Raw genomic sequence first — 26,679 nt, forward strand, 5'->3', positions numbered from 1 at the left:
TGAGCACAGATGCTCTTCAACTGTCTGCTTCTGTTTGAGCCTTTGATGATCCTAAATGCTTCTCGCTTAGACGTTTTTCTCTGGATCTGAAAATGGAATACGAAGAGTTACCTGGTGTTTATTATCACTTAAGATAAAAAAAAAAGGAGCAGAGAGATTCCTTCAATATGGAGACTTTTATTCCAGCTGGCAACTGAAACCAAACACTTTTTGTGATGATGATGATGATGATGACTCGGCTCTTGTTTGTGCACTTCCTCCTCCTCCTGCTGGGGTTAAAGGTCATCGGCACCACTGCAGACACATGGAGACGCTGCACAGGTATCGAACCATTTTAATTCTATTTAAACCTCCGTTTTTTTTTCTTTCTTATTACCTCAGCTCACTCCAAACACATCTGACGTTGGGTTAATGATTATCCAGCGGATGGTTTACAGTTTCATCTAAAAACCTGGGAAACCCCTCCAGCTAAAATTCTTTCGGATAATTCCAACTGTCTGTCTGCGTCTGAGGTACAGTACAGTGGGAGTGTTTGTGTGTGCACTGTTGCGTGCAATATTAACTTAAATTAACATCCACAAACAAGTACAGGCATTGGATGTGGTTAGGATTCCATATTACGCGTCAGAAATATCAGGACGAACGGGCTGCATTTTTCTATGATGTGTCATCAATTTCAGTAATTCTCTTCTATTATTGCTGCAGTTCAAAGAAGCTCTTTCTTAATAACAACCCCTCCTAAAAGCTCCTATAGCGCTGCCGCCACCCAGGGCTGTTTCTCACACAGCGGGAGGGTCAGGGACTCATTCATTGATTTATTGGTTTATAGACTTTGTTGTTCTCAGACTTTTTTAACAAAGCTGCTTGTGACGTCTTTGAGTTCAAATGATGAGCAGAGGTGGTCAGATATAAAGAAGAAGTACTTCAACAACATATAAAAGTCTTGGTAATACTTTTTTATTCGGGAACACATATTCAACATTTATTAGTTGCTTATTAGAATGCAAATAAGTAACATTTTGGCTCTTAATTAGTCATTGTTAAGTAGTTATTAATGCCTTAATCCAAGGTCTGGAGAAGGTGTTTGCTATTTTCCGTTTCCATGGTTTCCTTCAGCGCTATGTAGAGACTATAAAGTCCATACAAAGTAAAGCAAATAAAGATCATAACTCATATAAAACAACTTCCTTACTTACTATTAATAAGCAATAATTCTGAGGTTATTGAGGGAATCCTCTTTCCTTTGGAGTTTGGGGCTATTTTATATATATCACATGGAAATGTTTACCATGCCATGTTGGTATCATTTTTTTGACCACAACCTCACCTTTATGACCTGATCATTATTTTTCCATTTTGACTTAGTGGATTACTTTGAACACTAAAAACACACAAACACATATAAAAAACACACACAAATTTACAAAAAACACACGCAAAAAAATAAAACACACAAAAAACACATTAAAAAAACACAAAAATCACATTAAACACAAAATATTGCATTAAAAATACTGAATGCACACTGCAAAATTTGAAAAATGTAAAATCATGTAACTTCACTTGGTCAAGGTGTTTTTTTTTACCTTTGCTGAAAAAGAGTTGTCGCATTAAATTGGACATGGAAACTTATGGAAAAGCCAAAACTTTATGTCATGAAGAAGTCGTGCTCTGGTGCTTTCGTGGACTCACTGGTTGTATAATAAGGCCATGCAGAATAAGGCATTAATAACTACTTAATAATGACTAATTAATAGTCAATGTGTTACTTATTTGTATGCTAATAAGCAACTAATTAATGTTGAATATGTGTTCCCTAATCTAAAGTGTTACCAAAGTCTCTTATTTAAGCAGAAATATGCAAGTGGAATCAGAAAGATGTACATCAAGTATTACACATTATAGTATTCTTCCCCTGTGACTGATATAATAATACTATATGTGATGTAATTACATTATTATTACTGATGCATTCATGTGGAAGCAGCTTGTTGTTGTTGCAGGTCTGCAACTACCAAATAATTATTTTTGTTATGGATTCATCTGCTGATTATTTTTTAGAATAATTGACTGATTGTTTGGTTCAGAAAAATTCTGAAAAATTGTAGCCCAAAGTAAAACCTTCATAATTATTGTTATTTAAAATATTTTGCATGGAGAAAATAAAATCATTAAAATCATCAAAATGTATTTTCTTCTTACCATTTAAGCTGAACTTGTATATACAACTACGTGTTTAATTAATAATTAAACACATTTTATACCTTTTCATATGTTTTGTAGGCAAATAAATCTTGGTTTGTAAAGTAACTAAAGTCGTCAGATAAATGTAAAAAAATGTGAAAATTCCCTTCAAAGTACGTAAATATGGATGAAACATGAATAAATATACAGGACTTAAAGATGACTTCATTTTTGGATATTTTTTAGAAACCTGCAGAAAAGTCTGAAAAATGAACTTAATTTTGGAAGCAGATGATCTTTGCTCTCCCATTAACCCTCTCAGGGCCCTGCAGGTTTATTTTGTGACCTCTTCAGGGGGTCCAGACCATAATGTTAGAAACATTTGGGTTATAGTGTCGTAGTCTCTCCATAAAAAGACTGTTACTGTGCTTGTTGTGTGCAGACCTGCTCCCTCTGGATCTCCTGTCCTTCGTCCTGGAGAGGGACCCCTCCAGACTGGTCCCGGGGGTCCACATGAAGCAGGCTGGAGGGGTGAGGGGCGTCACCTTCTCCAACCCTCACACCTCCATGAGCTTCCCGTCCTCCCAGCTGCTGGTCGACTGTGATCTCTTCCCGACACAGTTCTCCATCGTTGTGACTCTAAAAGTCACCAGCGTTGCCCCCAAGGTGAGCTTCCTGGATACAGAGTCAGGAGACGATCAGGTGAAAGGATCCAGTAACAGGCCTGTTTCCATTGAGTACTTTTTGGAAAGCAGTTTTGGCTAAAATTATACAAAATGTTTATTTCTTTACATTTTAAATGTAATTTATCATTGGTGTAGGCCCAAAGCAATTTGTTTCCTCAATTGTAAAAATGTGTAGCTGATATACGCCAGTAAAAATGTTTCAAAACATTTTAGTCAACTACAATGTGCTTCATAGCTTATAAAAGTCTACAGCCCGGCGCTGTAACCGCTACATTTTCTAACTTTGAGCCTTGTTATGAATTTCCCTCACTAGGCAAGCTTTTGATTACAAATCTCCTGAAGAGATATTTCTTCGGTTTCCAGCCTCGGATTTACACTTGCCGCATTCTGACAAAATCATATGAATAAATTATGACCTGATATTAATGTTGGTAGACTAATTTAGACCTAGTAGTAGACTTAGGCTGTTTTATCTTCATTCTAAGGCTCAAAATAAGGCTTGTGGCTCCATTCCAACTGTTTTTCTCTTATTTTGGCCAACAATGGTTCTTCTGTTAGTAAGGGTTGCCGACCCCTGCCCTAGGCCTCTGTTCCCATACAGGTACTTATGTAGCGGCTAACCAACAGAGTTTGAATGCTACGTAAAAAGTTCTGCGACATGTAGTGGAATTACTACCTCTCTTGAGTGAGAAAATGAATCAAAGAGCACGTAGATGCGTTTCCTTTGTTATCAGACATCAAATTAGACTGCCTAGGTACAGCGGGGAGAACAAAAAAGAGGAGTCCCGACTCCAATAAAGCCCTGAGTTCTCTCTGTTTCTGTCTGTTTCAGGGCGTTTTTAAACAGTTCTGTAAACCAGGACTGTAACATCCCACACCTCCAACGTATGGGGCACGTTTTCCGTGCACACGCACGCTAAAACATTATCATTATCATTATCGATTAATCTGCAGATCAGATAGATGGATGGATGGATGGGTGGATGGATGGATAGATAGATAGATAGATAGATAGATAGATAGATAGATAGATAGATAGATAGATAGATAGATAGATAGATAGATAGATAGATAGATAGATAGATAGATAGATAGATAAAGAATAAAGGTGCCATGAGACAAATAAGGTGCATAAAAACACATAAAGTTCATAGCGACTGTATATTTTGAAATGTTGCAGCTACAGTACTATGAAGCTGTGCAACCTGCCAAGTGTCTAAGTTGTTTTTTCCATTTCTAACCCTTTCAGAGAAATGAATACATCTTCTCCTTGATGGAGCCAAAAACTGCAGAGAAAAGAGACGTAGAGGAAGAGAAGAGCAACAAAGGAGACATTTTGGAAGAGATTAAAGAAGACGGAGAGAGGGAGAAGGAGCGTGGCCGGGTCATCCTGGGGCTGAGGTTCTCCAGAAAACGTCTCCATTTCCTGTTCAGAGGTCCCGGCGGGGTCGTGGAGCACTGGATGTTTCGGGGCTCCAGACTGGCTGATAACCAGTGGCACACACTGGTTCTAGTGGTGGGGAGTCACCACGCCAGGCTCACCGTGGACTGCAGCTCTCCTCTGGAAATGTAGGAGTCTTTTCTCTTTTCTTGCTTGTTTTGTGCTCTCTGGGTGGGTCTCCTCTTCCTGTTGCCTCTGAAGTCCCTGCAGGGATAGTAGATCCTTCACCACAAGACAATGGCACTGCTCCAGATCTGCTCCAGCCTGCAGCCATAACATAGTGGCCTGACAGTCTGTGATAGATGGTGTTTTGGTGGAAACTCCCTCTGGCGCACAGAAGGGAGGAATATCAGCTCCCGTACGGAGCCTATATAATAATATTCCTGTCTATAAACAGGAGAGTGGTTGAGACTACACTGTAAAAAATGTTTGTAGAAACTACAGTAAAACATTGTCAAAATACATTAGAAATAGGGCGTAAAACTAAACGTATATCACCGTAGTGGACACTTTTAATTCCCGTAAATCAAAGAATAGCACAAAAATTTAACTTTTATTGTCATAAACTGTAACATTTAGTTGTTCTGTACAAGTATAAAATTGTCGTGTAAAATGAACGGAGAAATACCATTCCAATGACACAATTGCCCTAAAAATAACGGGATTATTCAGTCTAAATTGCAGTTTTTCCTGATATTTGCATTTAAATTTACAGTAGAAAACTCACCCTTTACTGTCCTAACTAAGAAGAAAAACTGAAAAATAATAAAATACATTTGTAATTGCATGTTTATTGCCTTAGGGCATTTATTTCAACACTCAATGTATTTATAAAACAGAAAAAAAAATTACTAATCATGCACTGTTATAATACTACTTATATTATTATTATTATTATTATTATTATTATTATTATTATTATTATTATTATTATTATTATTATATTATTATCTTGAGAATGAGACGCTGGGTCTCAAAGAGATTACCTGTATAAATAAAGGTTAAATTAAAAAAAAATATTGTCAATATGTTAGCATGGGATATTCTAAATATTTAACATTTTACATTACTTACATTACTTTACTTTAAAAAAAATATCTCAGAAATAGTGAAAAATCATACTGACATAATGTTGTTTAGTTAATTAAAAAATGTATTATCTTACTATAGCTATAAACAGGAGAGTGGTTGAGACTACACTGTAAAATATGTTTGTAGAAACTACAGTAAAACACTGTCAAAATACATTAGAAATAGGGCGTAAAAATAGAAATTGTATATCACCGTAGTAGACACTTTCACATTTTTCAGATTTATACAGTATACTTTGATTTCAGTGACTTTAAGTTCATTTATAGAAGAAAAACAACTTACTTCAGCTTTTAGAAATAATTACAATAGAATATAATAGCCTTTATTGTCATTGTTTATAATACAACAAAATTAGAGTGCAATTCCTATTGGTGTACAAATAGCTATGTACATTTTATTTATGTCTTTTTATTTCAGTGTTCCTTCGAGGCCGTTCCCCTCAGATCTCAACATTCAGGGGTCCAGATTCCACATCGGCAGTCGGGGGAGATGGAAAGGATTATATTCAGTAAGACTTCTGTTCCCTCATCACTAACTTTAAAAGAATAAGCTGAATTTGAATTATTTATATTTGAATTTGAATTGCTTAACTTGAATAATTGCATTGAAAAACTGAGCGCAGAAAACGGGGGTGCTGATTGGCCGAAGAGGCGCTCTGTGTATCTGCGCTCCATTGCTCTGCCTCAACTGAATTTGAATCACATGATTTGAATTTGTATTGTTCAATTTGAATCATTGCATTGAAAAACTGAATCTGAATTGTAATTTGAAATTGAATTTATTAGTTTGGAACTGAACATTCAGTTCTCACAATTCAAATTCAGTTCGCAAAATTAAATTTCAATTTTCTGCAACGAACTTCCGGGTAGTTGAGGAAGAGCAATCGAGCACAGATACACAGAGTGCCTCTTCAGCCAATCAGCACCTCCGTTTTCTGCGCTCAGTTTTTCAATGCAATTTATCAAGTTAAGCAATTCAAATATAAATAATTCAAATTCAGTTTCTGGTGGCACATATTTCAGCCCATAATAAGACACTAAACTATCATTAATTTAATCTTTTCTCTCATATCTGCTGCCCCATGAACAGGGTCTGCTGCGGCAGCTGGTTCTGGTGCCGGGTTCAGATGCCACCCATTATATCTGCCCCTCTTCAGACCCAAAACTAGCAGTTCTGTCAGTTCCACCACTTCTCTTAGACCTGCCCGTCACGGGGAGGGGGCGGGACAACCTCGTCACTTCCTACGGTAACTTGCATTTTATAAGACATTTGAAATAGGATGATAAAATACATGATATACAGTCATGGAAAAAATGATTAGACCACCCTTTTCTTCAATTTCTTGTTCATTTTAATTCCTGGTACAATTTACAAAAAATACAAAATACAAACATTTGTTTGGACAAATATAATGATAACAACAAAAATAGCTGATGAGAATTTCAAGACTTCTTCATGACCTCACAACGTAAAAACGAAGCAGCATGGAGCTCTGCTGTCAGCTTTTCCAGAAGTTGACAGAAGTGTAACATGATTTTACTGAAGTTTTTGCTGAGGTTTTTCAAATTTTGCAGTGTGCATTCAGCATTTTTAATGCAACATTTTGTGTTCAATGTTTTTTGTGATTTATATATATATATATATATATGGTGAGGTTTTGCTGAAAAAAATGATACCAACATGGCATGGTAAACATTTTTTATGTGATAAATACAGGCAGAATGAAAAAGAGTCAAAAACCAACAAAATAGCCCCAAACTCTAAAGGGTTAATGTCTGGTACAACTAAAGGTACAAATATAAAGATAACAACAAACATGGCTCAAAAGAGTTTAATTTAAGAGCTGATATCTAGACATTTAACATGGTTTTCTTGATAATGATTTTGGTTATTAGCAAGAAAACAGCTATAATTTTTTCCATGACTGTATACATGTTTTCCTGCTCCTTTGCCTCTCTGATTGTCTGCTTGTTCCTGTGTCCTGTGTCAGAGACAGAGGAGCGAGTGTCTGTGGGGTTGGAGCGTCGGTGCTCAGAGCCGCTGCAGGGCCAGATGTGGTTCAACCCTCTGAAGAAAGGCCTCTACCTGTGTGACGGGACGGTGTGGATCACTGTACTGGAGGGTGAGAATCAAACATCCAACCGTCTGCTCAAAAGCTCAGTTTTACTGAGCTTAAAGGGATAGTTTAGACTATCTGAAGTGGGGTTGCATGAGGTTATATGCAGAGTCAGTGTTACACCAGAATGGAGGAAATGGTCCAAACTTCACTGTTTAGAGAAGCAGGAAGCAGGAGCTATATTCAGAATATTTTCACAGCTTTACCTTGCAGACAGACAGCCCTGTTTATGTTTTCATCGGGGAACTGAAACTATTATCTTTGCTCTTGTGAATGCCACCAGAATCCAGTGACAAAAACTATAATTTTCCCTCTGCAGGTCACAGGAGTTACAAACCTAATCAATCGATTAGTTTGTTTGTGTTATTGTGTGAGTTTTAAAGGATTAGTTCAGATTTACAAAAGTTGCAGAGTCGCACAAACAACTGACTGAGGCAGCAGTAGACCAACAACTTGCATGTTCTGGTAAAATATATTTTTTTGCCAGTGCAGTCTGGTGGCTTTGGCTTTGACAAACTCATAAGCTCCTTTCATTGTGCCGTCCCGCAAATGTCCCGCTGTATTGCCGGAAAGATCCGTGCCAGCTTTTTGCCTAATGGCATTTAAAGTGATCCCGCAAAGACGTGATATTCGTGCACTTTCATAGTGCAGTCATGTGTCGCGGAATGAGTTGGGAGGAGACGATAGTCAGAGCAGCAGCAGTGATGCGCAGTAGCACAGTGCTAACAGGCTAACAGTTAGCTTGGTAGCCATAGGGGAGCGTGTCTATGTTCCCCTCTTTGTATTGGACCGGGGAACTTAGGACCCTTTTCCCCGCTTTTCCCAAAAAGGGTCCTATGTTCCCCGGTCTGTTACTTTTTCCACCATTACTGCCAAATTCCATGGCAAATAGGCCTAACCCTAACTCTAACCCTAACAGACACTAACCCTATTTAAAAATCCCAAAAATTAACTGCAAAGTAAGCAGAAAGTAGCTGCTGTGCAAATTTAAGGAACATAGGGATGACCCCGCCGTACAGTATGTATGTGCTGCAGCAGCATGTGTTCACTTAGCGACCTCCGTTTGTTTGCACCAGACACTCTGTGCACAGTTAACGACGGCGGTTTGTTTATGATCAGCGGCGGACACCACGTGTATAGTTAGCATGCCGGTTTGTTTACAATACAATTGCACAGTTAGCAACAGCGGCTGCAGTGAACATTGATTGGATGACTGTCAGACCAAGTGGGAGGTGTGTGTTAGACGTCAGCGCGACATAAAATATCCCAATTTGCCCGGATGTCCCGTTCTTAGTGATCCCGCTTCCAACATTCATTCATTCGTTCATTATCCTTGTCCTGGAGCCAATCCCAGCTGACACTGGGCGAGAGACAATCACACGCTCATTCACTCCTATGTGCAATTTAGACGCAAAGCATGCAAACCTAAGTGGATGTTTTTCTACTTAGATCATAAACGACTGGACTACGTGTTGGAGCATCAGGTCCTCTCCACCAGCTCAGAGACACATGATGTAGAGGTATTCTTTCACTTTTATAAAATATTAATATTTAGAGATATATCTTGTGTCAGATTACTAGGATCATCACTGTACGTATTGCTAGTTAATGTTAACCCCACGTATACTTTGTAATAGATTTAAATATATGCATTTGATTATTTTGTATTTGTTTTGTAATATATTTAAACATATGTATTTGATTGTTTTGTATTTCTTTTTATGATTTTGATTATTTCTGTATTGTTTTGATTTTTTTGTCTTGGATTTTTCTTATTCAAATGTTTTTTTGGTATGTTTTTCATATCAGCCTTTACAGCTTTCTGCTGCACCCAAACATTTACTTTTATGTGTTATCATCTATGTTTTTTATACTGTTTATATGTGAGATAAAAGTAAACTACCTACACTTTAGGAAAATAAAGGCACTAAAGAAAACAGTGTTCAACATGCTTATTTCTAGATTTAATAATCTTAATTTAAGAAATTGTGTCAAGTGAAATTATCTGTCCATGCAGCAAGATAATCTCCCTCAGATTTACTGTTTTATATGGTTTTTAGACTAAACACCTTTTTTGCAGTGTACAATGTAATTAAAGTTTTTTACTCTGATCTTCAGGTGTTTAAGGTTCCTGGCGTGGGTCTGATGGCTGCTATGGCTCACAGGTCGTCCTCCGGCTCTGCTGTGTATCTCTGGAGTCAAACTGGTTTCCATCTCTACCAGAATATCAGCACACACGGAGCTCTGGCTTGGAGACACTTCAGTATGGGCAAGAAGGTACGACCAACAGGATCAGACGGGTTATGTAATCAGAATCAACTGCAAAAAACATTAAGTTTACCAAGTATTTTCTTCTTATATCCAGCAATAGTTTCTTAATTATCTTGGTTTGAGGATAATTTACCTACTGACCATAGCTTTATGTGCTTATTTTAAGAACATGTGTCTTTTTGTAATAAAAAATGAGTGAATAACCTCTTCACAGGGATTTCAGTCTTGTGTAAAGGCTTGTTTTTAGGATTGACATTGTGAGCTTTTTCATGCTTTTCAATCTATTCAGCTGTTGAATATGGTGAGTTTTTACCTAAAATATTGGCTCCAATTGAGAGTTTTAGTTGCATGTAGTTTAAATGATATTTCAAAAGTATTTTCTACCACCAGTATCTACCCACAGATACTGAAATGAGAAAAAAATGTGCTCGTTTCAAGTATTACTGGCTTATTTTAATGTTACAGTTGAGCTTTTCAAGCCACGATTGCTCAAAATAAGTATTTTTGGACTTATTTTAATACATCATTGATTCTTTTTTTTCCCAGTGCCTAGATATTTTTACTTATTTAAAGAATTCTTACAAAGAAAAATGTACTAACTGCACTGGCGGATAATTTTACTTGTTTCAAGTATGTATTTGCTTAATTCTGGTTATTTATTTCTCATTTTTTTGTCAGTTGGGTCAGTTGGCTGATGTTCCTGCTGTTTCCTCTGGTCTAGATATTCCTGGTGGTGTCTAACTCTGGAGGAGGCTCAGACAAGCGCAAAGAATCTGAGATGGACGTTTCTGTGATTTACAAATGGAGCAAAAGAAGGAAACGGTTCGTGCGGTTTCAGACGGTGCAGACACACTGCGCTCGGGACTGGGAGGCCTTCACCATCAACAGACAGACCTATCTGGCTGTGGCCAATCACAGACAAGGTAAAAACACTAAATATCCTTCTAGGGCTGGGCGATATGGACCAAAAGTCTTATTCCAATAAATTTAGACTGAATATCGATATACGATAAATATCGCAATATTTTTTTTTATCGCAAATAAGACATGTCACTGTTTATTTAAGTGAACATAAATACTGTATAACAACAGGAGGACCTTTTTAAAAAAATCAAAGCTCCATAAAGTGCTGTGAAGGAAATTTGGTGTTTCCTGCATGGTGGGACATGAAGTAGGCGGCGACCTACTTGATATTCAAGACGCAAGGCATTGTGGGAACTCACTCTGTGAACTTAACTCTGATAACACCATGAGAGAGGGGAACATGTAGACCAGTGGGCTCTGCACTGATGTGATGTATAGGGCAGGAAGATAGGACCGCATTGAGTCTTGCTGAAAAGCCAATGCTGAAAAGTGCAACAGTCATAAGTCGAGCGGTGTACGGGGCTTTGTTGTATTGTAAAATAGCCATTCGGAATTGTGCGGTGTATGGAACACGAATGTGCTAATAAAGAGTATTGAGTGCTTTGTGTTTGGCCAGCTCACCCATTAACTTAGTGCAGTTGTTAAAATTGCCACGACAGTGCACATTTAAATAAAAAAAATATCTTAAATAAAAATAACTTATGAAATCAGGGGTGCAGATGGGATTTTTGAACTGGGGGGGACAAAGCTGTCAGCAACTTTTTCCACTCCATGCCTTAACCCAAATATGTTTTATTTAAAAAAAAAAAAAAATGTAAATAAACTGTAGTGTCAACAACAACCAACATATTAACATAAATAAATGGAAGTTTGTGCATGAAATTCCCAGTGCAGCCAAACAAATTTACTGACTTGAAGCTGACTCAATGAAGGACCCAAAAACATCTCTCCTCTTTCATTACCGTGAACATACTGCTGGGCAATTCCTTGTCTGTCAGGATTTTCCGGGCATGCTTCCCCAGAGAACATTTTTGCCCTAAAAGCCTAAATTTGGTGTCTCTCGCACATTCTAATGCCACTATTCTGAATCATTTTAATGAATTATTGTAAAGAAGAATAAGGGTTCTTCTATGTTTTATTTAAGGCGTCATATTTTGACAGTCTTCTTGTAAATTCTGTGGTGGACTCTGCTAACACATCCATGTGCTCTTATTTTGAAAGCTACATATGTTTGATTTATTTTGAAGGCGGGTCTAACACGTTCTTACCGATCGCTTTCTTCGGGATCACTTTGAATCTGGGGGGGACATCCGCCCCTGTCTCTAGTGCCATCTGCGCGCATGTATGAATTAAAATAACAAACATTACAAAAGAACTAAATATGCCAAACCCTAGTAAGGGCAGCATTTATATAAAACTATATTTTGTCCATTTTTGAATCCTTTTCATGTCTTTGTAAGTCATTTTGTGTCTTTTTTGGTCACTTGTGTCTTCTTGTGTCTTTTTTTTGGTAATTGTGTGTCTTTTTTGTGTCTTTTTTGGTCATTTTGTGTGTGTTGTTTTGTCTTTTTCTTAGCTATTTTGTGTCTTTTTTTGGTCATTTTTTGTCTTTTTTTGGTCATTTTGTCTTTTTGTGGTCTGCTTTGTTTTTACGTCTGGATATGATGAAGAAGCCATGCTTTGGTGCTTTTGGAGAATCCAGAGGGATAAAGAACAATATAATTGAAATATATCGATATATGGTCTAATTCCATATCACTTTAAAACTTGTCTTATCGATATATCTTCTTTATCGATATATCGCCCAGCCCTAATATATCACCTGTTAACTTCCATAAATCCTGCCATGTCATTCACAAACTGCTCCTCAACTCTGTTTTGTTTTCTCTCTTTGTGGTTTGATTTCAGGTGATAATAATCACACGATAGACAGTGTGATTTACAAATGGAACAAGCCCACAAAGTCTTTTGAGGTTCACCAGATGCTGCCGACGGCGGGAGCCTACGACTGGGAGTTCTTCACGGTGGGACCGTACCACTTCCTGGTGGTGGCCAACGCCTTTAATGGAGTCACCACCTCCGTAGACTCTGTCATCTACGTTTGGGTCAACGGGAGCTTCCACGTGTTTCAGACTATTAAGGTATGTGGTGAAAATAAAATGGAAAAAAAAGAAATGTAGAACTGTCTTTGAAAATTCCTGATGAGACTTTTTAACCCTTCACTGTCCTAACTAAAAAGAAAAACTGAAAATAAAAATGTAATTGCATGTTTATTGCCTTGGGCCATTAATAGCAACAATAAATGTCTTTGTAAAACAGAAAGAAAAAAAAATTCCAAATAACTTATCATGCACTGTTATATCATTACTAATATAATTATTATTAGGGCCACGGGGCAATCGCACCGAGGAGCAAAGAAAAAAAATGAGCGAAAAAGAACAATAATTGGAGATTTTTAAACGTCTACTTCTCCGGCATAATTTCACCTAGAGACTCCATTTAAACTTTAAACAGTAGACACAAGTCTTGTGTATCGGTGTATTAATCCACGTTTCGATAGGTCATATAGTTTTTTATCAATCCCTGTTCAATGACAATGATCATTTTTGGAGAAATTCTGAGATTATAATGGGTGTGTATTGCACGGAATGTTCGTGTCACAGTGTGTGACATCATCGCCAGAGTGTAGAGGGAGAGAAAAAATTGTCAAAAAATAAATTTTTAAACTGCGCTCCAGGCCGCAAATTCCACTCTACAGAAATAATTTATACATAGAAACGTAGGAAAATTAGTCTTCTCCCTCACAATCCTCTGGTAAAGCTGTCAGAGTTATAGTTTGGGCGTAGGACGCACAGATGCGCCACCAACACCACCAACAGCCTCATTGGCTCCCATATTAAAAACGCAGGAAGATTTCTGTAGAAAAGCACATTTAACAGTTTTTCAGATCGCTCTTACAAAGCTATTTCTTCATTTTTCTTCACAAAAAACATATGTAGCTGTTCGGGAAGAACTCAGGACGCTCAAAGTGAAGTCGGATCAATGATAGGTATTATGGTTTTGCCAAAAATGCTTTCTGTTTGAGGCCAGAAATTCCAGTCTGTCCCCAGCTGTTGTCACTGTGCTAGAAGATTCCACAGCTGTTAATTTCAATGAGATTACCTTTATAAATCAAGGTTAAATACAATAAAAAAACATTAATATTATTATTGTTATTATACCAACATATGTCAATATGTTAGTATGGGATATTCTTAATATTTAACATTACATTACTTTAAAAAAAAATCTTAGAAATAGTGAAAAATCGTACTGACATAATGTTGTTTAGTTAGATTAAAATGTATTATTTTACCATCACTATCTTCATCACTAAATGACAATTTGTAGACAGTAAAACAATCATACTTTTTTATTGTATGTGTATTGAGAGTTCAACAAATTTCTCAATAAGATATAATGACTCAAAATGCGCTCCACCAGTTTAAAATAACATGAAAGTGTTAAAAACATCTGTTTGGTACTGAGCCACAATACAGAGTAAATCTGACAGTTATAAACTTGTGCCTGGGTGTACATTAGACCTTTTTTTATGTGCAAACTAAAACTCACCAGAGAAATTTAACTACCTGGTTTGGGCCAGCTCTGCATGCTCAACATCACTTTATCAGCTTATGTTCCTAAATTTAACAATAATATAACAAGCATAAGCTTTTTATGAGAATACATCTCTCTATTTCTGTGCATTTTGGCATGACAAAAATTTTTGCAGCAGTGAGATTTCTATCTTTCTGTAAAAACATTTAATATTAATGATATTTAACATTTGTTTACTTATTGGGATGTGTGTTCTCATAAAAAACAGACTGATTATTGCCTTTGACTGCATGAACTTAATATAAAAAGTGACAGTAAATTATTGAAATGACAACAAACCAGACTTAATATGTTTATATGCACGTTGTTTATGCATTGAAGCATTTTTAGCATTTGTATTTATGCATTTAGAGCAAGTGGGTGGGCAACAAAGGTGGTAAACATACCCTGCAGGATCATACTTACTTAATTTCATGGCTAATCAAAGTTCAACGCATTTCTCAATAAGATATAATGACTCAAAATGTGCTCCAGCAGTTTAAAACAACATGAAAGTGTTAAAACATCTGTTTGGTGCTGAGCCACAATACAGAGTAAACCTGACAGGTGTAAACTTGTGCCTGGGTCTACATTAGACTTAATAGCACTTCTTTAAAGCTGCATTCTGCTGCACTATTTCCATAGCGTCGTTTATCTCTCTCCAGCTGGGCTTTGATTTCCTCTGATGAGATCCGTATCTTTGAGTATGAAAAACCATCTTGTCTGTGAGCACAGAGGGAAGAGAACACAGGAGATAAAAGCTTTAATGACAGAGAGACGGTGTGAAAGAATAGGCGTGGCCGTGCGTTTAAGACAGAAATAGTGTGCGGTTTGCCGTGATTTGCTTGAGCAGCAGCAGCGCTTTGACATGTCGCTGATAGTGAATCATATATTTGAATCCAGCCACATTTGAGGAGACGGTGTTGACACGTTGATAGTCACATGAGAAACCATAAGGAGATGATTTAGGGGAACTCCACAGCTGGATGTGAGGATCTAAACACCTTGGGGCAGCTGGGAATTAATCATGTAAAATCATCCAGAAATGTATACAGCACCTACAAAGTCTAACTGCAGTAATTACGCAAAGGGGTAAAACTGAGAAAAACTGCTTTAAAGTGTTTTAACTGGCCAGCCAAATGGGTTATAGGTAGCTAAGTGACACTTATTTCTACATGTATTGATGTTGTAACACTTTATACTTTATACTTGATAGGGAAATTATTATCTAAATAGTGATTAAGTAAAAAAGTCAGATAAAATTATATTAAGCTCCTGAGACCCAAGCTTTTGTTTGGTATGTGTTGTTAGTTTCTCCTAGATATTTTGGATCAGTAGGATCTGATAAGTACAAAAACAAGCATTGTCTTTGAACAGGAAGTAGTTTTTGAAAAAAAAAAAAGGGTTAATTTTACTGTATAACACAATTAATTCGCCAGTGTATAAAACTGTTTATTTCCTTACATTTACACCCTCTTATTTAAAGAATGATAGTAAAAGTCTGTTCCTTTAATTTATGCAGCATTTATAAAGTATTTTCTTGTCAATTATATGGCAAAACAGAGTTTCCTTTGATGGAAAAACCTTTTATTTATACAGCAAGAAATGGAATAAAATGGCAATCTTAAACGTGAAATCAACGGTGCCAATACCTTTTTACCGTAATATTTTAAAAAGTTCTACCGTACTTATTACGGTAAAGTTCTGGCAACCAGTGTCGTAGCTTGTTGCTATTGCTTAAAATAGTCAAATTTGCACAGAATATCAAACTACAAACATTATTAGGCACAAATAAACATGTATTGATGTTGTATTTTTTTTCCAACTCTTTTAATTGATTTTCCTCATTTTGAACATAAAACATATCAGTCACTACAGACACATTTACAAGTACACGTTTACATAAAAAGGTAATTTAAGTTGTATTGACGTATGTATCTCAAAATGAAAAGTAGAGAGATGTAGGAGATAAAATAAAAATTAAAAAAGATTATACCCAAACATGTATCCACTCTTTAAAAGTAAAAAAAAATAAAAAAAAAATAAGCAGAGGAATAAAAAAAATAGAAAAATAAAAGTTCTTTCCTTTTATTAAGAGCACTTATATAACTTGCCCTCAGACTATGTGTTCTGGTTAAAATAATCAATAAATGGTTGCCAAATTCTATAGAACTTTCTTTCCTGATTTTTCAGTAAGAATCTGATGAGGAATTTTTTTATGCTCAAAAATCATGGCGATTTATTTGAACGTTAACCCCAAAGATGTAGTTACTGCACTTCTAATAGGTTCTAATAGTAATGTACAAACAAACAAGCTTTTATATTTTGTTTTCAGTGAATAAACATTTCTAAATTGATTTTGTTATAAGTGTATTTGAAAGTGTTTAACAACTCTATTCAAAGATTTGTGTATTTTAGACTTAATATTGTAAAGTAATGTTATATTTTAGTCTTAATATAATTTTATCTCACTTTTTTACTGAATCACTATGTAGATAATAATTTCCTCAACAAATAAAATTATAACTGAGCATGCTTGAAAAACCATACTATATACCATTCACTGGGCTTCAACACAATGAAGAAATACAAGGCTACACTGCTTTTGTTTTATGTTTAAATGTGTAAATATATCACGGTCTGCTTTGGTTTTAAGTTGGATTTTTTTTTTTTCTGCTTCTCTTTATTGGGGGTTTTTCCTTTCGTTCGCATACAAAAATAAAGAAGATGCATGTTAACTTATGCTTCAAATCAACGCAAAAGAACAGAATGATAGTAGAAAAATAAAAGCAATTAAAAAAACAACAACAAACAAACAAAAACCTGGGTGGAGTCAAATCAGATACCAATACAATAATAATAAGGTTTACAAATAAAAGAAAGAGATTTAAATAGTAATAATACAACTTGAAGGATGTCAAGTGTTCTAAAATTTACAGTTGTTAATTTTTCATGGGATTATATTTGGTTGGTTTTCAGTTGGATTTTGTAGTTACTGCAATTTTTACATAAATATTTTTCTGAAATAAAGCACAATTAAATCTTAAAACTTTGTCACAAGATAAAACAGACATCAAGGAGTTCATTTTTTAGTTAAAACTCAATTTCAACCAAAAATTTAGTTACTGCAGTTAGATTTTGTAGGGCAGTATATAATTTTGGCATTTTTACATGTATTACTTTCTTAGCTGTTTATGTTTCAGCTTTTCTCTCTGTACGTTCAAACAAGCAAGAGTCAAAGAAGAGCTTTTATTTGAGTTTTAAAAAAAAAATGGTTTCAGCATGTTTTTTCTCTCTCATTGTTAATCTAGACGTACTGCGCCACAGACTGGGAAATGTTTCAGATTGGCAGCAGAGTCTTCCTAGTGGTTGCTAACGGACACCGACTCCATGGCAACGGGCCGAGCCAGTACGCCATCAACTCCACCATCTACGAACTCGACATGATCGGACAGCTGTTCGTCCGCTTCCAGGACATCGTCACCTACAGGTACGAGGACGCCAGGTGCTCGTTCAGCACATACAGACAGATTACAAGAACACTTCCTGTGTAATAACCTGTTTGCTGCTCGTCATCGCTGCATACCTTTCTGTCTCTCCAGTGCAGTGGACTGGGAGTTCTTCAGCCTCGGGGAGGAATATTTTCTGGTTGTGGCGAACTCCTTTAACGGAGAATCCTACTCTCTCAACAGCATTCTCTACAGGTACTCAACCTGTCAGCAACACCTCCCAGTGTGAAATACTTTGTCTGTCCTGATGCACTTCTCTAACTTAGGCCTGTTGTAATGTAGATTTATTTCCCCTCCTGTGAACCGGACTCGTGAAAGTGTAAAATATCACTCTGGTTGGTAGATTTGAAGCAAACACACACTGCAATACCGGCCTTTATTTTTGGTCACAGGTAAAATTATGCAGATCTGGTCTCAGAATCTACGGTGGCCCTGAGAGCTCACAGCGCTGCAACTTAAGAAAACACATGCAAATACACAAAACACAAGCAAAAATTAAGAAAACATCACAGCATTTAGAAAACGTGCTGCAAAGACCACAACACAACAGAAGTGTTTCCAGAGGACACTTAAAAGTGATGCACACGTCTGGACACACATGTGATATTATCAAGTTATTTCAAGATAATTATAATTTCACGTTATACCGTTATAACCATCATAGCGTGCTAACGTCAACGGCCCATCGATAGCATGTTAACATTAGCCAGCGTTTGATAGCATGCTAACGTTAGCCGGCCATTTGATTTGTTTAACTGCAATGTGATTGAAATGGGCTAGCAGGCTAACACTGTATATCACGTTCTAACATGAAAATATCATCATCATGAAATAACGTGATTAAGATTAATTACTTTTTTAAGTAACGTGCTGCAAAGACCACAGCACAACAGAAATGTTTCCAGAGGACACTTAAAAGTGATGCACACGTCTGGACACACATGTGATATTATCAAGTTATTTCAAGATACTAATAATTTCATGTTATAACGTTAAACATCATAGTGTGCTAAAATTAATGGCCGATCAATAGCATGCTAACGTTAGCCGGCGATCGATACCAGGCTAACGTTAGCAGGCGAGCAAGACCAAAACCATCTCGGTGCCGTTGAGAGAAACCAACTAAAACGTGTATAATTAATTTATTTGATTTGTTTAACCACAATGTGATTGATACAGGCTAGAGGGCTAACGCTATATATCACGTTATAACATGAAAATATTATTATCATGAACGTGAAATAACTTGATAATGTCACATACGTGTCCAGACGTGTGCATCACTTTTAAGCGTCCTCTGGAAACACTTCTGTTGTGTTGTCGTCTTTGCAGTGTGTTTTCTAAATGCTGTGCTTGTGTTGTTAAATTGATGATGTTTTCTCTATTTGCTTGTTTTTGTGTATTTGGAAATATAAATCATTGACATTTAGGGCAATAATGTAAGTTAGCACAACAAAGGAAGCCAGTTGTCTGCTCAAAAACAAGTTGGTGAGTTGTTGTTACTTATATCTTTAAGTTGGGGTTCACAACAAGGGACAATAGTTCTGATAACTCTTACTTCTTTGTTGGGAAATGCGGGAAAGCGGTGAAATTCATTAGCGAAAGCTAGCAGCTGTCTGATGCTAGCGGCTAACTGATGCTAGCGGCGCTGCTTGTTACAACTACAAGAGTAGCCATTAGCGTATCAATGCTAACTCAAAATTGTGGTCGCAACATTAGCTGACATTTCATAGCGGCGTTACAATCGTGCCAATTCAGCACATTGCAGAAGTTAGCAGTAGTAAGGATTAAAAGTTATTACAATGTAAAATTATAAGTTAGTACAACTTACAGTTGAGTTGACAAAAATCTGAATTCAGAGTTGAGCAGACTCAAAAACAAAACTTAAAATATTTAGTTTAATTGTCCAACTTAAAATTTTATCGAAGTTTGTTGCCTTGAAATTTTGAGTTCACCCAACTTTTCTTTTTTTTGCAGTGTACACAACATTATAATTATCAATATATAACAATCTACACAGCATTATAATTATCTATATATAACAAAAGCATACAGGCGCTTTTGACATGTGAGACATAATAAGGAACTATCTAATTTTAGAGCCTTTGTTGAACAGATGCAAATGGGCATTTGATTCTATTCCTCTTCTCTGTTTGTTTTCAGGTGGCGAGGATATGAAGGATTTGTTCCTGTTCATTGGCTCCCGACCATCGGGTGCAGTGACTGGGAGTTTTTCAGCTCTAAAGGAGAATCATATCTGATCTACTCCAGTGCCAAAGCACCTCTCTCCAAAGTGTTTAAGCTGAAAACCTACTAGGCACATAGCTTTGTTTGTGTGCTGTGTTTATGTGTGTGAAAATGTTTGCAGTAATATTTTAAACGTGTGAGTGGGTTTAAGTCTTTAATGTGCCTTTATAATACTGTGCCTGTTCTCGATTTACATACAGCCAGGGACGTAGCAACTGTTAATGTCATAACTAGGGCCGGGACTCGATTAAAAAAAATAATCTAATTAATTAGAGGCTTTGTAATTAATTAATCAAAATGAATCACATTTTAATCGCATATAAATATTTGACCTGAGAACAGTGAGAAGTAATTTTTTTTCACATGGATTTTTAGTATACCATTGAATAATGACTGAATACATAAGCTTAAGCAACAAAAATAGTGTTTATTTTTGTTCAAGTCCAACAGACCAGTGCAATTTTTGCCATTAAGTGTAGCAATAGCATATTTAGAAATATAGTACATTTCATAAATCCAGGTAGCCTATAGGTAGGTAGACCTTCTGTAAACTAGAATACTTTGGTTTTTTAAGAACCTGGTCTCACAGGAATCCGTGAAATAGCCACGGATTTCGCTTAACTCAAAATCTGTGGAATAGCCACGGAATCACTCAAATTTCCGTGAAACTGACACGGATTTCGCTACAATGCAAGTTAATGACAGTCATCTCCCGTGGCTATTCCATGGATATTTGTTCCTATTGGTTTGTTCCAAGTCACGTGACTTTCAAGGTTCCGGCAGTCAGAACAAAAAACATGGCGGACCGTTCTCTCATTTTTTGTGAAAAAAAAATCAATATTTTGACTTCGTTTCTGCATAAAAATGGATTTTGATCACATATCTAGCGAGAAATATATGTTTTATTTTCTAAATATTCACTCAGTGAATGTACATAATCACTTTGTATGTTGGAATAGCCACGGGATATGACTGTCATTAACTTGCATTGTAGCGAAATCCGTGTCAGTTTCACGGAAATTTGAGTGATTCCGTGGCTATTCCACGGATTTTGGGTTAAGCGAAATCCGTGGCTATTTCACGGATTCCTGTGAGACCATGTTGCTTTTAAAGTAAAACACGCTAGCTGCTATATGTTTAGCATTGAGGTGATACTTGAGGCTGGATGTGAATTCCTTGTTGCCTAGCAACACAACCATGCTCTTATGGACGCTTCCATCCGTTGGTTTTTAGTAACTAAATGTCCCATCATCCACGGGGCCAACCAAAGGTCTCATCAGCTTCTTCCTTCATGTTCACTGTGGTTTGTTGTTGTCTCAACTCATCAACGCTAGTTGGTGCTCCAGTATAATCGGTCCTCCTGAAACTCATCCAGTGAGAAACGTTCCGCGCTGCAAAAATAAGTGCGATTAAAAATGCGTCAATTTTTTTAACGCGTTAATTTTTGTGTTAAAGTCCCGGCCCTAGTCATAACCTTAATATATGTCCTGGGAATTTGGAGGAGGATTTTATATTCTAAAATCACAGAGATTTGCACATTATGGGTTTTGAAGAATGATTCTCATATTTCTTAGGCCCAGATCATAACAAGATGGGTCGCTACTGACATGGCTGCTTAAAAAAAAATTGTTTTGGGAAATTGTTTTGGGCAAAAAAAGCATGGTGCACCTGTGTAGCGGGTTCTGCATGCACAGTCCAACAGCTAACTGTGTAGCTTTCCTTTTTTATGTGCAAAGTGAAACTCACTAGAGAAATACAACTACCTGGTTTATCACTTTATCAGCTAATGTTCCTAATGTTAACAGCAATATAACTTTTTATGAGAATATATCTGTCTATTTCTGTGCATTGTAAGACAGAGATGATTGCAGCAGTGAGATTTCTATCTTTCTGTAAAAACATTTAATATTAATGATATTTAACATTTGTTTACTAAATGGAATGTGTGTTCTCATAAAAAAAAGACTGATTATTGCCTTTGACTGCATGAAATTGATATAAAAAGTGACAGTAAATTATTGAAATTACAACAAACCAGACTTAATATGTTTATATGCACGTTGTTTATGCATTGGAGCATTTTTAGCATTTGTATTTATGTATTTAGAGCAAGTGGGTGGGCAACAAAGGTGGTAAACATACCCTGCAGGATTTTGTGGCTAATCAAAATCCTGGTGAGGTCTTTGACTGTTATGCAAACCTGCACACATGGCCCTTTCCTTTTTATCTGCAAACTAAATGGAAATATACTCACCAGAGAAATTCAACTGCCTGGTTTGTGCCAGCTCTGCATGCTCAACATCACTTTATCAGCTAATGTTCCTAATTTAAACAGCAATATAACAAGCACAAGCTTTTTATGAGATTATATCTGTCTATTTCTGTGCATTGTAAGACAGAAATGATTGCAGCTCAAGACAGCCTCTGTGAGATTTCTATCTTTCTGTAAAAACATTTAATATTAATGATATTTAACATTTGTTTACTTACTGGGATGTGTATTCTCATAAAAAAACAGACTGATTATTGCCTTTGACTGCATGAAATTGATATAAAAAGTGACAGTAAATTATTTAAATTACAACAAACCAGACTTTATATGTTTATATGCATGTTGTTTATGCATTGGATCATTTTTAGCATTTGTATTTATGTATTTAGAGCAAGTGGGTGGGCAACACAGGTGGTAAACATACCCTGCAGGATCATACTTACTTAATTTCATGGTTAATCAAAATCCTGGTGAGGTCTTTGACTGGTATGCAAACCTGCACACATGGCCCTGGGCACAGAAATACCAACCTCCATAAACACTAAAACAGGGATGGGCAACTGGAGGCCCGGGGGCCACATACGGCCCGCACCCTCACTTGAAGTGGCCCTCAGTACAACTACATGCATTTGAGCATGAAATCTTAAAAGTGCAGTGTAAAAATGCACAAAATTACTTCTTGCAATTAATGTTGGTCTGCTGTTCTTGCACTGAAAAAAAAAAAGAAATCACAGTAAGTGTTTGTTTTTTATTTGCTTCAAACCTTTTGTATTCCTATTTATACTGTTAAACATGCATTTGAGCATGAAATATGTTAAGTTGCTGCACTGTAAACATATTTAACCCCTTTAATGCTCTTTTTAAATCTATTTATTTTATAATTGAATAGTCCAAGTATTCTTTGAATATCTTTTTTATTACAACAGATCATTATATCCATTTTTCCTCTCATACTTTATGAAGAAAAGACACATGGGTTAAAAATGACTCATTCATCCAAATTTGATATGAAATTAAATAGCCTAATACTTTAATAATAGTAATTTGTTTAAAATAGTTACTTTAGCAGTAAGAGGGGCCAAACACTCATATATTTAATACATTTAACATGGTTATGTATCATTTTGCCCCACATACAGTGTATCTGGAAGGTATTCACAGCGCTTCACTTTTTCCACATTTTGTTATGTTACAGCCTTATTCCAAAATTGATTAATTTCATTTTTCCTTAAAATTATACACACAATACCCCATAATGAAATGTTTGACCCATGTTGTGCATTAGAAGCGTAGTGATACAATTTTTATTCAAAAAGTAAGAAAGGAAAAGAAAAGAAAGAAAGTTATTTTAGGAAAACCTGCAGTAATGAATGATGAAATTAATTTAATGCAAAGATATAGAAAATAAAATCTCAGTCGGGTCACTTTAGAACCATGTTATGCGGTAGTGTTGATTAAAAAAAATTGTGGCCCCCCTGCAGCATTCAAGTTGCTCATCCCTGCACTGAAACATGTTCCTTCTGGAAGACTACAAGCCCCATAACTTCAAGCCTAGACTTGTCGGAAATGTAGTTTTTATTGCTATAATTTATGTGTGTGAAAAAAAAACATGTCTGTAAACATGTTATTATGTCTGTGGCATAAACTGACAGTAAAAAAAATCACAATAAACCGCACTTAAGTTGTTTATACACATTAGCAAAGTAATGAAAATACCCTCAGTGAAATTAATTTGGAGGAGCCGTTGCCTAGGTGATACTACAAGTACCAGAATGCACCGCTCCATTTTCCTGCCAGGGAGAAACATGGCTGCCTACTGTTCACCGACGGTATTTTTATTTACGTTTGGTTTGTTATCTGTTTTAAGACAAGCGGGAGAGGAACGAGCCAGTGTCAGGAGCTTTATTGTGTAATATTTTAGTTAAATGAGTCGCTAGACTTCCGGTTGGTAAACGTCTTTATTCCTTTTATTGTGACAGAAACAGAGAAGCCTGATTTTTTTTTTTTCGCTGAGCTGTCAGGCTGCTTGAGGATCGATTTGGCTTCGTGCAAACCGAGTTAAACTAGTAAAACAACTTCACAGCGAGCCCAATAACATAATCTATGCAGTATCCGGTGCTAGTCGCTATGTTCAGCCCCGTCAAGTCTTCTTATTTCAGAGTCAGTCCGGCCATTGTTAACAGAGAACTCGGCAAAACCAAGATGAGATAGCAAGAGGGTTAACACCTGATTTACTACGGAATAATCTAGAGAAAAAGGAATAAAACCACTCAGGCAGGCAGCATGTTTGGGAATCTTTTCGAGGAAGAGGAGGAGGAGGGCTGCTCTTCCTCTTCCTCCTCCTCCAGGGGGAGAGTTGCAAAGGGGGGAGAGGAGCCACCTCCACCCCGAGGAAGGAGCAATCTGTGCGGCATCAAGAACCAGGGAGGGACCTGCTACCTCAACTCCCTGCTGCAGACCCTCCTCTTCTCCCCGGAGTTCAGAGGTGAGACCACAACACTGCTCCTCACACATTCACATTTACATTTAGTCATTTAGCTTTTATCCAAAGCGACTTACAGGAAGCATAAAAGCAAGCAATCAAGGTATAGTGCAATCAGAGCTATTAGTGCATCAATAAGTGTTGTTTTCATTATATTTGTCCAGACAAATGTACCTTTAGTTGTACCAGACATCAAAATGAATCTGCTGGGATCATGAGACAACCAGAGGGCAGTTATACAGTCATGGGAAAAATTATAAGACCATTGTTTTCTTCAGTTTATTGTTCATTTTAATGCCTGAAAATGACTAAAAAAAGTCACAAAATGACCTAAAATAGATGAAAAAATGACACAATTTTCTCGAAATAGAAACAAATCAACCAAAATAATGATGTAACAATTATTATGACCAATAATGGTCATAATAATAATGTAACAATTATTAGACCACCCTTGTTTTCTTCAGTTTCTTGTTCATTTTAATACCTGGTACAACTAAAGGGACATTTGTTTGGACAAATATAATGATAACAACAAAAATAGCTGATAAGAGTTTAATTTAAGAGCTGATATCTAGACATTTAACATGGTTTTATTGATAATTATTTTGGTTAATATCAAGAAAACCATGGAAAATGTCTAGATATCAGCTCCAACTCCAACGCTGCTCTGCCCTTTATGGGGTTAATTTTGTGTCTTTTTTTGTTCAATTTGTTTCTATTTCGATAGTTTTGTGTCCTTTTTGGTCATTGGTACATTTGTTTGGACAAATATAATAATAACAACAAACTAAGCTAATGAGAGTTTAATTTAAGAGCTGATATCTAGACATTTAACATGGTTTTCTTGATATTAACCAAAATAATTATCAATAAAACCATGTTAAATGTCTAGATATCAGCTCTTAAATTAAACTCTTATCAGCTATTTTTGTTGTTATCATTATATTTACTTCTCCCCGGAGTTCAGAGGTGAGACCACAACACTGCTCCTCACACATTCACATTTACATTTAGTCATTTAGCTTTTATCCAAAGCGACTTACAGGAAGAATAAACAATCAAGGTATAGTGCAATAAGAGCTATTAGTGCATCAATAAGTGTTGTTTTCATTATATTTGTCCAGACAAATGTACCTTTAGTTGTACCAGACATTAAAATGAATCTGCTGGGATCATCAGACAACCAGAGGGCAGTTATACAGTCATGGAAGAAAATATTAGACCATTGTTTTCTTCAGTTTCTTGTTCATTTTAATGCCTGAAAATGACTTTAAAAAAAGACACAAAATGACCTAAAATAGATGAAAAAATGACACATTTTTTTCGAAATAGAAACAAATCAACCAAAATAGATGTAAAAATGATTAGACCACGCATTGTTTTCTTCAATTTCTTGTTCATTGTTCATTTTAATATCTGGTACAACTAAAGGTATTTGTTTGGACAAATATAATGATAACAACAAAAATAGCTCATAAGAGTTTAATTTAAGAGCTGAAATCTAGACATTTAACATGGTTTTCTTTAATTATGGTTATTATCAAGACTGTGTCCGTGACTGTAGATGTGAAAATGATCAAAAAAGACACAAAATGACCTAAAATAGATAGAAATTACACAAAATTTGCGAAATAGGAACAAATTGACCAAAATAGATGTAAAAATGATTAGACCACCAATTGTTTTCTTCAATTTCTTGTTCATTGTTCATTTTAATGCCTGGTACAACTAAAGGTAAATTTGTTTGGACAAATATAATGCAACAACAAAAATGGCTCATAAGAGTTTCATTTAAGAGCTGATATCTAGACATTTTCCATGGATTTCTTGATAATGGTTTTGGTTATTATCAAGAAAACGATGGAAAATGTGTAGA

The 26,679-nt window shown here is 36.1% G+C and overlaps 2 protein-coding genes across 2 annotated transcripts in view; both read left to right on the top strand.

The window, feature by feature from the left end:
* The first annotated feature begins 2,626 nt into the window (after positions 1-2,626).
* LOC131988535 (thrombospondin-type laminin G domain and EAR repeat-containing protein-like) lies at positions 2,627-20,610 on the top strand. The gene is made up of 12 exons (XM_059353670.1): positions 2,627-2,850; positions 4,120-4,439; positions 5,821-5,911; positions 6,493-6,649; positions 7,394-7,525; positions 8,969-9,039; positions 9,638-9,796; positions 10,512-10,713; positions 12,563-12,795; positions 17,602-17,780; positions 17,893-17,994; positions 19,963-20,610. Exons 1-12 carry the CDS (start codon positions 2,698-2,700, stop codon positions 20,114-20,116), a joined length of 1,953 nt encoding a protein of 650 aa, XP_059209653.1. The 5' UTR covers positions 2,627-2,697; the 3' UTR covers positions 20,117-20,610.
* Positions 20,611-24,128: 3,518 nt separating this feature from the next.
* The window catches only part of usp40 (ubiquitin specific peptidase 40), a 28,808-nt gene continuing 26,257 nt past the window's right edge, over positions 24,129-26,679 (top strand). Inside the window, exon 1 of the mRNA XM_059353944.1 lies at positions 24,129-24,803. Within this exon, the coding sequence (XP_059209927.1) occupies positions 24,602-24,803 (202 nt within the window). The 5' untranslated portion in view covers positions 24,129-24,601. The remainder of the gene's footprint in view (positions 24,804-26,679) is intronic.

This window comes from Centropristis striata, chromosome 16, assembly GCF_030273125.1.
Source record: "Centropristis striata isolate RG_2023a ecotype Rhode Island chromosome 16, C.striata_1.0, whole genome shotgun sequence".
Classification (NCBI taxonomy): domain Eukaryota; kingdom Metazoa; phylum Chordata; class Actinopteri; order Perciformes; family Serranidae; genus Centropristis; species Centropristis striata.